At 40.6% G+C, this 17,367-nt stretch overlaps 1 protein-coding gene across 1 annotated transcript in view; it reads right to left on the bottom strand.

Moving 5' to 3' along the window:
* The window catches only part of NOX4 (NADPH oxidase 4), a 166,274-nt gene that overhangs the window by 72,861 nt on the left and 76,046 nt on the right, over positions 1-17,367 (bottom strand). Inside the window, exon 13 of the mRNA XM_038415634.2 lies at positions 5,836-5,917. Within this exon, the coding sequence (XP_038271562.1) occupies positions 5,836-5,917 (82 nt within the window). The remainder of the gene's footprint in view (positions 1-5,835; positions 5,918-17,367) is intronic.

A 17,367-nucleotide genomic window follows, 5' to 3' on the forward strand; every position in this document is an offset into this window, starting at 1 on the left:
AAAATACCCCCCACTCTCCCTGAGGGAGGAGAGGATGAGAGAACTAACAATGACAGATGTTAGTCACATTGCTTAATGCACTATTGGAAGGTGCTCAGATACTACAGTGGTGAGTGCGGTGTAAGAACCAGAACGGAACAGAATAGAATTAAGCCCTGAAGCATGAAGGTTTATATCCCTTTCAAAAATGCTTATTTCTTTAGTATTTACTAATACACTTCTGGATATCCATACAAATATTTGGTTCCTGTCTGAAACCTAAGCTCTTGATCTCAACGATATCATGTGGCAATGAGCTCCACAGGTTAATTGTGTATTATGTGATAAAAGTACCAAGTTTGGTACCTCCCATTCATGTCACAGTCACTTTAGGGATCAGAATACCATGTGAAACCAAATCATCACCAATGAGTTTACAAATTATTCTGCTGCAGGCTGATAAATGACAGACTGCATAAGCATTGCCAAAGTTTAAAGGACGGTAACATCAAACATCCGAAGTCAATGCAACAAGCATTTGTCCATTGTAGGGTTTTACAGTACTATTTGAGGTTTATGACCCTTGTGTGTATGTTGTATTCTTGTCCAATTCAAAGCAACAATACAAAACTTAATGCACGTATAGACGGCTGCCAACATGAAATTGATTTTCATTTCCATTCCAAGATCAGTGCCTGCAGCCCATTTCAAAACCCACTGATGCTGCCATTGGTCACCATTAGAAACTTTAAACGTTAATTTGAGTTGCTTCCTGCAGGAAAGCTGCTTCATAGATCTAACTCCAACCCTACTGGACTGTGGAGCAACAGCACTTCTGTTGCAGTCTCTCATTCTCACTCCATCATGCTGCTCCCCAGTTTGGGGATGCGCACATTGTTGTTTTTTTACCTCATACCATCCAATCCCACTTCTTCTGCCCAAGGTCTGCTCCTCTTATCTGTCCTTCCCATCCCACCAATCCCTAATCTGAGAGCCGCTTTCCTACTCCATGGGCCCCTGTCCAAACAAAAGATGCCTCATGTTTCTGAAGAAGAAGCAGAACAAGCTGTGAGGTGGGTAGGGGTGAAGGGCCAGGGGCAGGGACCGTGTACTACTCTGTGTTTGTATAGTGCCTGGCACAGTGGGGCAACATTCTTAGTTGGACCCTATGCACTACTGTAATAACTAACTATGAATCTTAGTAAAATCTGGAACACATGGACAACCCTCCTTTCTCTCTTCTCCTTTTTCACTGCCACAGACAGCAGGCACAGACAGGTGACTTGACAAGCTCAGCATTCATAAACTCATTACATTAGTAAAGCGAGAACCTGAGACTATGGGGTAGCAAGGACCTAGAGAGAAGTGCTAGGGATGTTTAGTTCCCATTCTCTTTCTTTGGTGCTTACACCCATCATATATTTGTCAGCTGGTCTCATGTTCACCCTCCCACCACTGGACATTACTTAGCCAAGCTATTCACAATTTTTCCTATCTTGTTTCCAGGCTCTCTCTCTATGAGCTCTGCAAACTGCCTAGATCCCATGACGCCTTCATATTAAGATGAATTTATGGGCCAGATCCTCAGCTAATGCAAAGAAGTGTTGTTCAACTGAAGTCAATGCAGAGGTGCTGATTTACAGGATCTGGCTTTATATGGTCTCAACTTCCATACAGTGGAAATCGACACAGAATAGGACAAAGGTGAAAGGGGAATGAGGGTAAGGTCTATATTATGAGGCTGACTACGTTCCCCATATTGATGAGCTCAAACGTATGCTCAATGGTAAATGGGACAAAATACAACATGGTTTTACAAAAGGTAGATCGTGCCAAACCAACCTAATCTCCTTTTTTGAAAAGTTAACAGATTTTTTAGATAAAGGAAATGCAGTGGATCTAATTTACCTAGATTTCAGTAAGGCATTTGATACCATGCCACATGGGGAATTATTAGTTAAATTGGAGAAGATGGGGATCAATATGAACATCAAAAGTGGATAAGGAATTGGTTAAAGGGGAGACTGCAACGGGTCCTACTGAAAGGTGAACTGTCAGGTTGGAGGAAGGTTACCAGTGGAGTTCCTCAGGGATCGGTTTTGGGACCAATCTTATTTAATCTTTTTATTGCTGACCTTGGCACAAAAAGTGGGAGTGTGCTAATAAAGTTTGCAGATGATAAAAAGCTGGGAGGTATTGCCAATTCGGAGAAGGATCGGGATATTATACGGGAGGATCTGGATGGCCTTGTCAACTGGAGTAATAGTAATAGGATGAAATTTAATAGTGAGAAGTGTAAGGTTATGCATTTAGGGATTAATAACAAGAATTTTAGTTATAAGTTGGGGATGCATCAATTAGAAGTAACGGAAGAGGAGAAGGACCTTGGAGTATTGGTTGATCATGGGATGACTATGAGCTGCCAATGTGATATGGCTGTGAAAAAAGCTAATTCGGTTTTGGGATTCATCAGGAGAGGCATTTCCAGTAGGGATAAGGAGGTTTTAGTACCGTTATACAAGGCACTGGTGAGACCTCACCTGGAATACTGTGTGCAGTTCTGGTCTCCCATGTTTAAAAAGGATGAATTCAAACTGGAGCAGGTACAGAGAAGGGCTACTAGGATGATCCGAGGAATGGAAAACTTGTCTTATGAAAGGAGACTCAAGGAGCTTGGCTTGTTTAGCCTAACTAAAAGAAGGTTGAGGGGAGATATGATTGCTCTCTATAAATATATCAGAGGGATAAATACAGGAGAGGGAGAGGAATTATTTAAGCTCAGCACCAATGTGGACACAAGAACAAATAGGTATAAACTGGCCACCAGGAAGTTTAGACTTGAAATCAGACGAAAGTTTTTAACCATCAGAGGAGTGAAGTTTTGGAATAGCCTTCCAAGGGAAGCAGTGGGGGCAAAAGATCTATCTGGTTTTAAGATTCTACTTGATAAGTTTATGGAGGAGATGGTATGATGGGATAATGGGATTTTGGTAAGTAATTGATCTTTAAATATTCAGGGTAAATAGGACTAATCCCCTGAGATGGGATATTGGATGGATGGGATCTGAGTTACCCAGGAAAGAATTTTCTGTAGTATCTGGCTGGTGAATCTTGCCCATATGCTCAAGGTTTAGCTGATCGCCATATTTGGGGTCGGGAAGGAATTTTCCTCCAGGGCAGATTGGAGAGGCCCTGGAGGTTTTTCGCCTTCCTCTGTAGCATGGGGCATGGTTGACTTGAGAGAGGCTTCTCTGCTCCTTGAAGTCTTTAAACCATGATTTAAGGACTTCAATAGCTCAGACATGGGTGAGTTTTTTCATAGGAGTGGGTGGGTGAGATTCTGTGGCCTGCGCTGTGCAGGAGGTCGGACTAGATGATCAGAATGGTCCCTTCTGACCTTAGTGTCTATGAATCTATGCTTCTACCAGAACTCCCAGAGAAATCAGGTGCATCAATAGTCACCAACCAGTTTGTAAATGAACTGCAGCCAATGACTCATGTCAGTAATGAGCAAACAATTTTGTACTGATTAATGACATTATAAGCGGCAGTCAATTACTTATGAAAACATCTGTAAAGAATTTTTTTAATTAGCTGCCAAACCCTGGCTGATTCCATGTGTTAGGATCAGTCATTCTTGTCAAGCAATGGTACATGTTCAGCCAATCATATTGTTGTACGATAATGCAGGAACATTACAATTTAAAACAGCATTACAGCTCAGTAATATAAACAGCTTGAGATTCTGGTGAAAATAATTTACTGCATGATTTTCAGAGAGGCTGAGGACCTGCAGTTCTCACTGACTTCAGCAAAGAACTGCAGCTGCTCAGCATCTCCGCAGACCTAGCCATTAGTTACACTACAAGTATACTATACCTTCAGGAAAACTAGCCATAAATCTTACTGTTTTTACACAGTGACATAGTCAGAGACCTTGATCGCAAAAAATAAAAACACATATGTCTTTGTTTAGTCCTCAGTGCATAATTCTTTATAGAATACAAACATAATTGAATCGGTCCGCCAGTGTTATCACTACTATCATTAGAACCAAGCAAATTACACCGGGGAAGAGAACGTGCCTGTGAAACCAAAAAGGGAAGGGCGAGGCAAAGAAGAGAACTATGGGCAATACTTTCAAGAATGCAATGAAGCAACAAACCAAAACTAAAAACTGACCCTAGCCCAAACAGTTTCTATACTACAAAAAAGGAGCCCAACCAGAGCCTCCATAAAGGTTACTAGGAATATTGCTATCCCATCTACTTTACATGGAAGGCACTCAGATACTCTGATGATGGTCTGCAGTACAAACCCACAAAACAGGTAGGTTTTGACAATGAAATACTGGCTTTCAGAAAGTCAATGGCACTGACTTTCCATCAACTTCAGTGAATCCATGATTTTATCCTCGGTATTTTAAGATTTTTGTGCTCATGGGACATGTCTTTTTTTCAGCAAGTGATGAACATCTAACTCTTTAATTATTGCATGTTCTAGAAAAATAAGGGCTTGCCTATACAAACTTGGTGCACAGCAAGCTGGGTGTAAATCTACCTTGCACTAGCCTGCCACACATTAACTACCAGTATGGACCCTGTTGCCGTGCATTAAAATTCCATAGTGCACTTTAATCCCATTTTGAAATTAAGTCTGAAATTTTAATTTACAGTACACAAGAGTTACCTTCTTACAGCAAACAGTTTCCCAATCATTTCAAGGATTCAGTTAAAAAATCGCCCGCTTGTTTTCAAAACTACTCTTGGACTTGCTCCAGCCGTTCTCACGTACCTCTCCTCCCCAACCCTGCTCCCTCTGTTCATCTAACGCTGGCCTTCTTGCCATTCATCCACGCAATCTGGCCATGGCTCAGGAAAGAACCTTCACTTCTGCAGCCCCTGCCATCTGGAACAGCCTTCCCACCTCACTGACTCATATCAACCCTCTGCTGAAAGCACCTTCCTTCCTTTTTCATGTGACTCAGTTTTCTTTTTTCTCTTTGTTTTAATTAAGTCAGCAAAAATGTTATTTATTATCTAACTCTGCTTTTCTTTAGCTTTGTAGGAATAGCATTAGAATCATAGAAGATTACAGTTGGAAGAGACCTCAGGAGGTCATCTCCTGCTCAAAGCAGGACCAACCCCAACTAAATCAATCATTATTGTTCAAGACACTCAGTAAAATGACACATTATTGCACCGTATGAGATTTTTGTCAGGAGCAATGTTAAAGGAAGATATGTCACATTAAAACCTTTGAATGGATTTAGAGGCTGAAAGACAGAAACTTTCTAACGGGGGTAATCTCTTAGCTCCCCCACATCACTTATGGCATTGCTTTTATAATAGAGAAGCATAACATGAGGGGTGTTATACTGCTTGCTCCCTAGCATGCATGGCTGTTCCTTTGGTTTGGCTGCCCACGTGTCCTTAAAAAGGGCAGTCAAACTGTTTTTAGCACTCACATGATTCCATAGGAAAGCTTGTTAAAATCCAAATGAGTCTGTCAGCACGAATGATGGAATCCCACAAGACAAGAGCGGGGATTAGTGTGACAAAACATCTGCCTATGTCGACACATAATGTCAAGTGAAATGAAGCTCCACCAGACACTGATCCATGCAGCTTATCATCCACACTCTGCCACTGACTCCTCTGTGACAGCTGGGTGCACTTGCAAGATATGTCTGTTTCTTCCTGCCGCATGTGTGAAGAGCACAAGGCTTATTCTATGGGAGGCTCCCTGACAGCTCTGCCTCGGAGCTTATGCTGAAAGCATTTATAGTGCTATAAATGCTTCACCCTCACTATGAATTCACAAAGACTGGTTCTCCTGAAGAGGCAATTTACTTACTTGGGGTAATTCCTTTGTTGAAAGTTGGGTAGAATCTCTGTGTGCTGACTTGAATGGAGAAGCAGTAAATCTCGAAATCTTTCTGTCAAAGGGGAAAAAAAAATAGATCCAAGGTTGTGACTTCACGTTGTAAAAGTTCACCCCATGAGTAAGCAAGCAGTATCCAACATACATTCTCTTCCGTGGTGTTGTTTTAACTGAGGTACAAAAGCTAGATAATTAATAATCAAAACACTTCCACTAAAACCGCTGAAAACACTAGAAATCACTCTTCTCTATTACATTTTATAATAATAATGCTGTTGTATTTACTATTGGTTATTTTTTCATTCCAACCCAGTAGCACCTATAGGCCCCAACTGATGATATCAGTCTCTACTCTAGTTTTAGGTATTATTGTAATGATATTCTAATTTGGAAAGGATCCTGCCACGTTCGTGAAGGGGTCAATTCTAAAGGTTAAATGTCTAAGTTGATTTGATTAGATCTGTCAGCAGTCTTTGATATAACTGGCCAAAATGTACTGAACACATTTCTGACAAGCCTGCAGGATCTGGTAAGGTAAATGGGGATAGTGGCTTCATTCCTTCCAGTCTAAGACATCTCTAAGAGTCACTTCTCATCCATCCATATCCCCACATGTGCTTTCTCAGAGGTTTCATTCTGTCATTTCACCAGCTGAATATGAGTACAGTGCCATCTATGCACTACATTACACCTCTTTGGCTCCTTTATGTCAGATCCTGATGGCACAGGTTCTTTGCTTTCCCTGTGCCTGGTTGAGACATGGATCTGGAAGAGACTGACACGAATGAAACACTATGCTATAAAGATAGATATGAATCTGACTGGAAGGGGAATCAGTGTCAGGAATTGGTGGAGGCTGTGTCCGCTCATTCCCTAGTCAAAGAAGCTTGCCGTTTTCAATTATTTTTTGATCTGTTTGCTCTTGGCTTCTCAGAGAAGTGTAGTGACTTGATAATGCTGACTGTACCACATCTATCCACGATCTTCCTGCCTCTAGGTTGGTACCCTACAATGTGCTCTATGGACATGGCCTAACACCCATTGAAGCTTCAGCCGGTACAGAATCAGTTAAATGGAAAGTGAGCACATTAGTCCTATGCTCTGCAAACTGCAGGGGCTTCCCATCTCTTTCCCAATGCAATTCAAGTTATTGGTACTAATCTGTAGAGGTCTATATAATCAGGGACCTAGCTACCTTACAGATAACAATGGTTGACACCACATTTATCAACAATCTTTAGATGTGGATGGTGGAGGGCTGGAACTGGTGTGGGGGTTCTGTGGAAAATACTTGGCTGCGGAACCGACTCCCCCGGCCACCTTCCAGAACTTGAGTTTGTTGGCCTACAGTACATGGTGTATGACATCTATTTGGTTAAGCATTTGCTTAATGTTACATCTTCCAGGCAGTTTAAATTAGTGTCTGATGAATTTATTTTGAAGACATGCAGCCAAGTACCACAGCAATAGATGCCTGTAAAGAATCCTACAGTAAATCAATATTTTCTGATCCATGATATACACACATATCTATCACCAAAGTGGAATACCATTCTGTGTTTAAGTGGCTAACAGCTGTCTCTATGCAAAAGGGAGTTACGCTCAGATGCTGCAGTTTTCTAAAATGCACATTAAGACAGACACACATGTGAATTGCTGATGGTTGAACAGTCCCCAAATTGTGCCATGAGTTTGACCAAAAACAACCTTTTTATTCCCATAAACTAGTATCAGTAAACTCATCTGAAAATCTTCCACACACGGGTCTCATCGTATCCCTGCTCATTAGGGAACTTTCACACATTTTAGCTAACTAAAATTTCAAATGTTGCATTCATTGACATAAGAATTTCTGACTCTTCCCTGTGACATTTTAGGTTCCTGCGTGGCTGCGCCCATGAATTACTCTCTTCAATATAAAGCAACATTTAATAACCAGTAACAGATGTAATATGAGCAATGTGTTTCATTTTGGGCTAGAATTGGGCTAGATTGCTGGCATTTAAAATTAAAAAGGTCATAGAGCTGTTTTTAAACTAAGGGCTGGGGGAAAGCCAACAGGTGCAGAAGACCACATGCTTCAGACAGAGACATCCCTTAGCGGAGGATCTATTCATGGAGATTCTCTATGTCCTAGTAAGGACGAGACGATGGAAGATGATAAAATACAGATAGGATCTGATGAGAAACAGTCAGATGAAAAATAGTCTCATTCAACTACATCATGTAATGGGAGATAGCTAAAAAGTGACAAGTTTTCAAAGTGCTTATATACCAATGCTAGAAGTCTAAATCAGTGGTTCTCAAACTAGGGGCACCGCGTGTTCAGGGAAAGCCCCTGAAGGCTGGGCCGGTTTGTTTACCTGCTGCGTCCGCAGATTCGGCTTATCGAGTCTCCCACTGGCTGTGGTTTGGGGCTCCAGGCCAATGGGGGCTGCAGGAAGGGCAGCCAGCACTGCTTTCTGCAGCCCCCATTGGCCTGGAGCGTCAAACTGCGGCCAGTGGGAGACATGATCAGCCAAACCTGCGGACGCAGCAGGTAAACAAAGTGGCCCGGTCCACCAGGGGCTTTCTGAACAAGCGGCGCGCCTAGTTTGAGAACCACTGGTCTAAATAATAAGATGGGTGAACTAGAGTGCCTCATATTAAATGAGGATATTGATATAATAGGCATTACAGAAACTTGATGGAATGAGGATAATCAATGGGACACAGTAATACCAGGGTACAAAATATATCGGAAGGACAGAACAGATTGTGCTGGTGGGGGAGTGGTGCGATATGCGAAAGAAAGTGTAGAATCAAATGAAGTAAAAATCTTAAATGAACAAAACTGTAGCACAGAATCTCTATGGATAGTTATTCTATGCTCTAATAATAAGAATTAGCAGTAGGGATATATTACCGACCACCTGACCAGGCTGGTGATAGTGACCATGAAATGCTCAGGGAGATCAGAGAGGCTATTAAAATTAAAAAAACCTCAATAATAATGGGGGATTTCAACTATCCTCATATTGACTGGGTACATGTCACCTCAGGAAGGGATGCAGAGATAAAATTTCTTGACAACTTAAGTGACTGCTTCTTGGAGCAGCTAGTCCTGGAACCCACAAGAGGAGAAGCAATTCTTGATTTAGTCCTAAGTGGAGCACAAGATCTTGTCCAAGAGGTGAATATAGCTATACCGCTTGTAATAGTGACCATAATATGATTAAATGTAATATCCCTGTGGTGGGGAAAACACCACAGTGGCCCAACACTGTAGCATTTAATTTCAGAAAAGGAAACTACACAAAAATGAGGAGGTTAGTTAAACAGAAATTAAAAACTACAGCACCTAAAGTAAATCCCTGCAAACTGCATGGAAACTTCTTAAAGACATCACAGTAGAGGCTCAACTGAAATGTATACTCCAAATTAAAAATCATAGTAAGAGAACTAAAAAAGAGCCATCGTGGCTAAACAACAAAGTAAAAGAAGCTGTGAAAGGCAAAAAGGCATCCTTTAAAAAGTGGAAGTTAAATGCTAATGAGGAAAATGGAAAGGAGCATAAACTCTGGCAAATGAAGTGTAAAAATATAATTAGGAAGGCCAAAAAAGAATTTGAAGAATAGCTAGCCAAAGTTTCAAAAAGTAATAGCAAAAAAAAATTAAGTACATCAGAAGCAGGAAGCCTGATAAACAACCAGTTGGGCCACTGGCCGATCGAGATGCTAAAGGAGCACTCAAGGATGATAAGGCCATTGCAGAGAAACTAAATGAATTCTTTGCATCGGTCTTCACGGCTGAGGATGTGAGGGAGATTCCCAAACCTGAGCCGTTCTTTTTAGGTGACAAATCTGAGGAAAAAGTATCAGGGGGAGCCATTTAGGGTTAGGGTTACTACTGATGTCACTCTCTCTCGCACCTCCCTCCCATCCATGCATGTCTAAATTAGACTAAGTTCTTTGGGGCAAGGAGCTGTGCCTTTATTTTACTGTGTTTATTCAGATTTAAATAACTAAATAACTAAAAAGATACCTAAAAAGATACCTATCCAAGACTCTAGGCACCCTAACACACCATTAATACCACCAATCAAATCTCAGCAGCATTAAAATAATCAGTTCCACAGGATCTCACCAAGATAGACACCTACCAAAACCCCTTTCCATCCCTACTAAGCATCTACAGCTCCCACTTCACTAGCATAGATAATGTATTGACTTCTACTCCAGTTCTGAGTACACAGCAGCTCTGAAAAGACATATCCTATTCTGCTTTGGCCTCACATTTCCAAAAGACCACAAGCCCCCGGTTACACTCATGCAATTCCATTTACTTCCATGGAATTATTGTATATAATGGAGAAGAGAATACTTTATAAAATTTGTAATTACTCTGTCTTCTAGTAGTTAACAATTTACACAGGCAGACTGGTGCATTTCAAATGACATTTTCCCTTTTTATTATATCACTATCCATGACGTTCTCAAATAGACTTGTGTGATACAGTCGTCTGTAACTGTTATGGAAATTAAATGGAAATGACTGGAAAATATGGCATACTAAGAGCATTCCAAACGATCTACCAAGTCATGTTTTCTTATTCCAAAATGTGCCATTAGTGGAGCAAAGTGTCTTGAATGGAAATTAGAGCATGATGATAATACCTTGCATTTCTCTAATATTTATCAACCAAGGATCTCAAAGTGCATAACAATTAAATCGCACAAAAATCCCTGGGAGGTAGATATGCATTATTATCTCCATTTTATAGATGGGCACAGTATGACAAAGAGAGGTTAAGGCCTGATTTTTCAGAGGTGCTGAGCACATTCAGCTCCCATTAATTTAACACTTCAGAAGATCATGCCATAAGTGATTGCCCAAGCTCACATAGTTCATCTGTGACAGAGCTGGAATAAAAATCCAGGTCTCCTGACTCCCATTCTTGTGTCCCCCCGTTTATGAAATACATAGGAATTAACAACAATACATTATCTATGCTAGTGAAGGCAGAGGATCCTATTTCTGTTACTAAAAAGCATGTTGAGAATAGATCCATTAAGTCAGAATAATGCACAAATACAGTTTTAGGTGTTCCCCTCTATACCTAAGCCTCCTCCCTTTTTTTGAGAGCTTCAGATGTCCCTGAACTCTTAATGGAAACATTGTTTGTACTGGACCAGATTAACAGTACAACTGAAGTTAATTGCTTTTTACAGGATATGAGGCTGCTTAAGCATATCTGTACAATTATCAGGGTTTTTTTTTTTTAATCAATGTTAATAAGAATGAACAGAAATGTAATTAGAAAGTGACTGTAAAATGAGTGAAGTGAGAGACCAAAAATGCTTCCCTTTGTCAGCGATGCAGAATAGAATATTGTGGTCCAAATGCTTAGCTCACTCCAAAGTTCTCCCCATAGGGATGCACTCATAGTTTGGAATATTTGTAATTATCCTTCTGTAATTATCTATAGCACTTCTGCTTTCTTCTGAGACACAGGTCTCAATTCTACCCTAAGCTACATGGGCGTTTGCAGCCATCATCAACTTCAAACTTAAAATACCTGCTTAGTTTTATGTAAATTCACCCTGTTTTTATACATCCCACTTGTTGTTACGAATAGGTCCTTAAGCTGCTGTTTACCATCTTGCAATAATTTTTTTTTTGCTAAGTCAGCTTTCATAAAACTGTCGAGTGCTTTAAAATGAAGTCCAGACCCTTCACTCAGGTCTTGTCTCTGAGCCTTGAAAATTTAGAAGCACAATCATAAGCACTTCCTCAGTGCCCTATTTTAAAAAAAGTAAGAAGGGTTTAAGGTGATGTTTTTGCCAGTTAAGGGCTTAAAATGGCAACTATGCTGAGCAATAAGAGTCCAGTGTCCACTGTTTGTTTTTGTCCTGTGACTTATTAATGTCTGAAAGTTTCGGAAATTAAGGAAATGCTGAATATGCATCTCCTCTTGAAGAAAGTCTGTATTACAAATATTCTAGGTAAGACTGAGATGTGGGGAAAAGAGACTTAATGAGATAGAACATTCATAAGTGGTTAGAGCACAAACCACAAAATCCCTGAAACAAATTCCTTTTGCTACTACTAACACATAAAAATGGTTTCCTATCAACACTAACTGCTATCATTTGCACACAATTAATCCATCCTGTATTTAGTTCACACATTTAAGAATAAAGAAAAGGAGTACTTGTGGCACCTTAGAGACTAACAAATTTATTAGAGCATAAGCTTTCGTGAGCTACAGCTCACTCACGAAAGCTTATGCTCTAATAAATTTGTTAGTCTCTAAGGTACCACAAGTACTCCTTTTCTTTTTGCGAATACAGACTAACACGGCTGCTACTCTGAAACCTGACATTTAAGAATGCTGACTTTCCTGCCTCCCATGCCCTCTCCAGTATCTCACTCATACAGCAGAATGATCTGGGTATATTTTTATTTGTAGAGCTGGTCCGAGAAAATATTCTCCCCACAGAAGTTTTAAGGTTTTTGGTGAAAACCTGAAACCTGCAAGTTTTCATTCAAAATCTTTTGACTTTGGGCCAAAGTATTTTGATGACAATACACTTTTCGTGAAAAAGAAATTTTTTTGTCAAAAGCCCAATTTTCCATTGTAAAACACTCTTGATAGAATATTTTCTACCAGCCCTAATTATTTTAACTACAGTAGCATCGATAGGTTCCAACTGAAATGTGTGTCCCATTGTGCTAGGCACTGTACAAACACATACTAAAAGACAGCTCCTGCCTGAAAGACCTTACAGTCTAAACAGACAAGGCAGACAAAGGTGGCAAAGAGGGAGTATTATTAGTCTCATTTTATAGAAGGGGAAGTGATGCACCAAGAGATTAAGTGACTTGCCCAAGGTAACAAAGAAAGTCCATGGCAGAGCTGGGAACTATTCCCAGATCTTCCAAGTTCCAACCCAGTTCCTTAACCACAAGATTGTCCTTCCTTTCAAACACACTTCATGTTATACCTATTTCCCTTGGGAAGGTACAGCCAACTCCACAACACAAGTTCATATAAAGTGCTACAAGGCTAATAGTGCTTAGAATGAATATAGAAAGAGAAGGAAAAAAAGAGTTATACTTTATACCTAATCTTTTTATGTAAATGTTTTAAGCCCTGACATTGGTGTTTGCCCTGAAAAGTTTGTGCACGCACAACAAAGGGCTCCCATTGTACCTGCTCAGAACTGGGTGTAGGAGGATTTGGGGGAATTCTCTTTGTGCTCTCTCCAGTCCTTGTAAACCTGTGGGGGGCGGGGCAGGAACATTAACACTGGAATCAGGATATTGGTTTACTTATTTATTTCACTATAAAATAAACATTGATGCACTGAGACCAGCACATGGCCATGGCTTCAGCGAGTATGTGTAAAAACAAACACTATATATATACATACACACACACACACACATACATACACACACACACACACACTATAAAAAACATTAACCAGATCCATCAAGATACTCAGAAGTGTAAGATATTTTTATACATATTTGTCCAAGTGAGCAGCAGCAGCCCTACTTTGCATGTAGATATTCAAGTAGCAGCAATGAAATACTGGAATGAATTCCATCCCAGACTGAAACTTTGCATCCATCACCAGCAGAAACATCACCCCATGACTGTGATCTTTTGCAAAGTACCAGCTGGCCTGTCCATTCGCATTTGGTCTTATTTTAGACCTTAAGTACTGGATCATTTCACGAATGGTTTTCAAATACACATTCATTATGGCACTCAAGAGAAACACACAACTAACTACTATATAATGGCTTAAAATTAGAGTGGACAAAGCACTAGAACTGGAGGGAATAATCTTGCACTTGCAGGGCTGGACTCATGGCCTTTTCCATCTGTAATTTCTGAGATATCCAAAGGGTATTTTGAGGCTGTTAAAAGGCCATTGTATGCAACATCCCCTTCATCCACTATTTTTTTAGTACTCTGCAGCTCCCTACATCCCCAAACCATACAATTAACCATCCTCTGAACAAAGTGTGTTCACATTCCATTCCAATAAAACACTAAAGTAGTATTAATGGGCTCCCCCTACACAAATCTAGGTGGCAGGGCAGGGGAGGGAAGAGAGAGACAGATACTATATGTAGTAGGAAGTGAGCCTAAGACATAAGCCCTTGTATCAGAGGCCGGTATGAGGCCTGAGCTAAAGTAGTAGTCAAAGCTTTACTAATATAAAGCAAAGACAAGCTGTGAGCAAGAGGCAGGACCTGCTCACAGAATCTGGTAAGAACAGGGCTGGATATTGCAGAAATACATATTCCTAATAAGTGCTAGGCACAGAGAACTCACGCAAACACATCCCAATATAAAGGATGGTACAAAAACATTCCCCAAGGATAACAGGAACACACTTTAATTTAAAAACACTGACCCCTCCTAAAAGATAAGGTCAAGATGATCGTATGTAATAAAGATGTTCTGATTGAACCAACATGTATTAGGTGATGGCTAATAACTAGGGGGCAGTAACTAACTATGTCAGATTTGATTCCAACTGGGTCAGAAATAGCCAAACCAACTCCCACTGTGTTTAAGTACATCTACTTCCAAACACAGAACAGGCTCCCTACTAATTGCTGAAAGTGCACTGATGATCTTCCGAAGTAGGGAACAGCACTAGCTGAAATACATGGGAGATGTATTTGGATAGATAATTGGGCTTTTGACAAAACAAATGTTTTCACACAAGTGTCCGCTTTCTGATGAAAATTATAATTTTTGTTCAAAAAACCCAAACACTCAAACACCAAAATATTTCAGCCAAAAACCAAAATATTTCAATTTGGCTATACCATTTCACTGCCTCAAGTCCTTATTCTCTTCTATGCGCCAGGATTCCCATTCAGACTACATCTCCCACGATGCAGGATGGCCAGGGACTCCCATGATGCTTTGCCTCTCCTCTCCAAGAGGAGAAACTATGGTCATCATGGGAAATGTAGTCTGATCTGGAAGGTTGGCCTATAACAGAATGAAAGCTTCAGGCAGCCGAACTACAACTGCCCTGAGGCAACACGGCAATATTTCCAAATCAAAATTATTAATTTTTAGCAAAATATTTTGGTAGTCAAATTTTTGGTCCCCCAACGCCCACCAAAATCAATCTGTGAGAATGTAAACAAACAATTTTTCTGGTTTTCATTAAAGTTTTCTGCAGAAAAAAAATCATTTCCCCAGTAGCGCAAATATTGATGTTTCTGCTGAATAACCAGCGTTGCAATAACTAATATGAAAGACGATTTTAATATAGAGTATCTGGGACCAATTTAGTAAAAAATGTCACACATTACATAAGCCCAAAGTCACATGATATCCTTTTTTACCTCACCGTTACCAAGAAGTGGGGTTCAAAATGAAAGCAGGACTAGGTGCAGGAGGCTGGTGTATTTATAATGACAGTGAAATGAAAAGCATGGTGAACAATGGCTTGTCAGATGTTGCATTTCATGGTGGTTGTGCCAAGCCCTTGCTAATTACTGTCACAGCAGACCCTCCTCTGCTGAGCATGACCCTCATGCCTTTCATTGCCATGCAAATACACAAGGCTGCAACGCCATTCACATTTTTGATAAGCAATTGCCATTCTGCTGAAATCTCTCACATGATTGTATTTTCTTGTACTATCAATCACCTGCTAAATATTAGATAATCGTTAATAATCACCTGTCTCATTAAGGGGTGCCATGTACATCATATTACAACCATCATTATTTGCTCATGCACTAGAAATTCAACCAGAAAACTGTGTCCCATTTCGCTCATCTGAAGTTTCAAAATTCGATGCAATAGTCTGGTGAATTTGGTGCTCACAGAAGTTACTGGACTGACAGCCACAAAGACTGAAGCCTTTTTTATTCTTATTCTTCTTCACAGAATGGGTACAGCGTGGACAGCAACAGAGAAATGCCTCTATCTCCACACAGCCCTGCCAATGTCTCAGAGCTGATCTGGAGTGACAACATCTACGGGGAGAAGATAATTCAAGTTCCCATGCCTATTCAATACTTTAACTCTGCTGAGAATGCAGTGTGATACACTCAGGACAGACAGCTTCAAGGGCTGGGGGGGAGGAGAGGGGTTAGAAAACAGTCCCAGAAGGTTAAAAGGCCTTCCTCCCTATCAACTGAGGAGGGGTAACTACAGATCAATCAGGTTCAGCTGAGAAGGAGTTACCAGAGATCAATTAGAACCAGCTGAGAGAGAGTTACCTGAGGTCAATTAGGATCAGCTGATTCCAACTAAGGGCTGCCTGAGACCTTTTTAAACCCTCCCCTGTTGGCAGAAGAGCCAGGAAAAGAGAGAGAAGGAATCAAGCTGCCAGTAGGCTAGGAGCAGCAAAACAGCAAGCCTCATCGGGGGGTGGGGGAGGCTGCATTCCCTCCCATAAGGGAAGAAAAACCAGCCCAAAAGACTGGCTGAGAGAAGGAATGCACTGCCCCTGTGCATCCTAGAATGACTGTTTTACCCAAGCCCGTCTCACCAAGGCTAAAAACAGCTGAGGTTGGTGACACCGAGATGGTACCTTGCCACAGCAGTTAGTGAAAAGTTTAGTTATCCTAACACCTGTTCACTCTACAATGGTCGGAGACCATCAAATCATTTGTCATACAATCAGGACCATCTAAAATAGGTAACCATCAATCTTCAAAAGTAAGTCTTCACTGGTGGCACCTTGCCTGAATTGAGTGCTTCTGCCTTGACATGTACAGAAAATTGCTAGTTGGCCAGATGTCACAAAATGATGCTTTTGATTCTAGGCTTCATCACCGTTAATGTCCTCTCTTGAGCCGTGCCCTACACCCTAATGGATTGGGGTGTTTATAGTTTTTTATTTTAGCAGCCATGGCAGTTGATCGGTGGTGCTTGTTATAACTTGGGAGGAGGAGTGGTCTTTGCAGATAAGCAGTTGAATGTGAGCTCCTAGCAGGCTGCTGTGGCAAAAAGAAGTTAACACAATCCTAGGATGTAGAAATGGAGCATACTGACCAGGATATTACTGTGTATAGCATTGCTGATACCACTACTGGAACAATGAGTCCAGAACAATGATTCCAGTTCTAGTGTGCACTTTTTTAAAAGATGTTGAAAAGCTGGACAGCATGCAGAGAAGAGCAGCTAGAACGATCTGATGTCTTGACACATGATTTATGATGACAATTTAGGAGCTCAATCTATTTTTTTAATCAAAGAAAAGGTTCAGATGTGAGTTGATCACGGTTTCTATGTGCCTACACACATGTAGAAGATATCTGACTTTATGATTCTCTTTAATCTAGCAGCCAAAAGAATAACAAGATCTGTTGGCTAGAAGATGAAGTCACAACCATTCAAATTAGAAATAAGATGCAACGTTTTTAATGGGATACTCTAGTTCAACCACCAATTATTGGGCTGGATTGCGTTCACTCCAGGATAGGAATTGCTGGGTGAAATTCTGTGCCCTGTGTTGTGCAGGTTTGAGT

The sequence above is a fragment of the Dermochelys coriacea genome, chromosome 1 (assembly GCF_009764565.3).
Source record: "Dermochelys coriacea isolate rDerCor1 chromosome 1, rDerCor1.pri.v4, whole genome shotgun sequence".
NCBI lineage: Eukaryota > Metazoa > Chordata > Testudines > Dermochelyidae > Dermochelys > Dermochelys coriacea.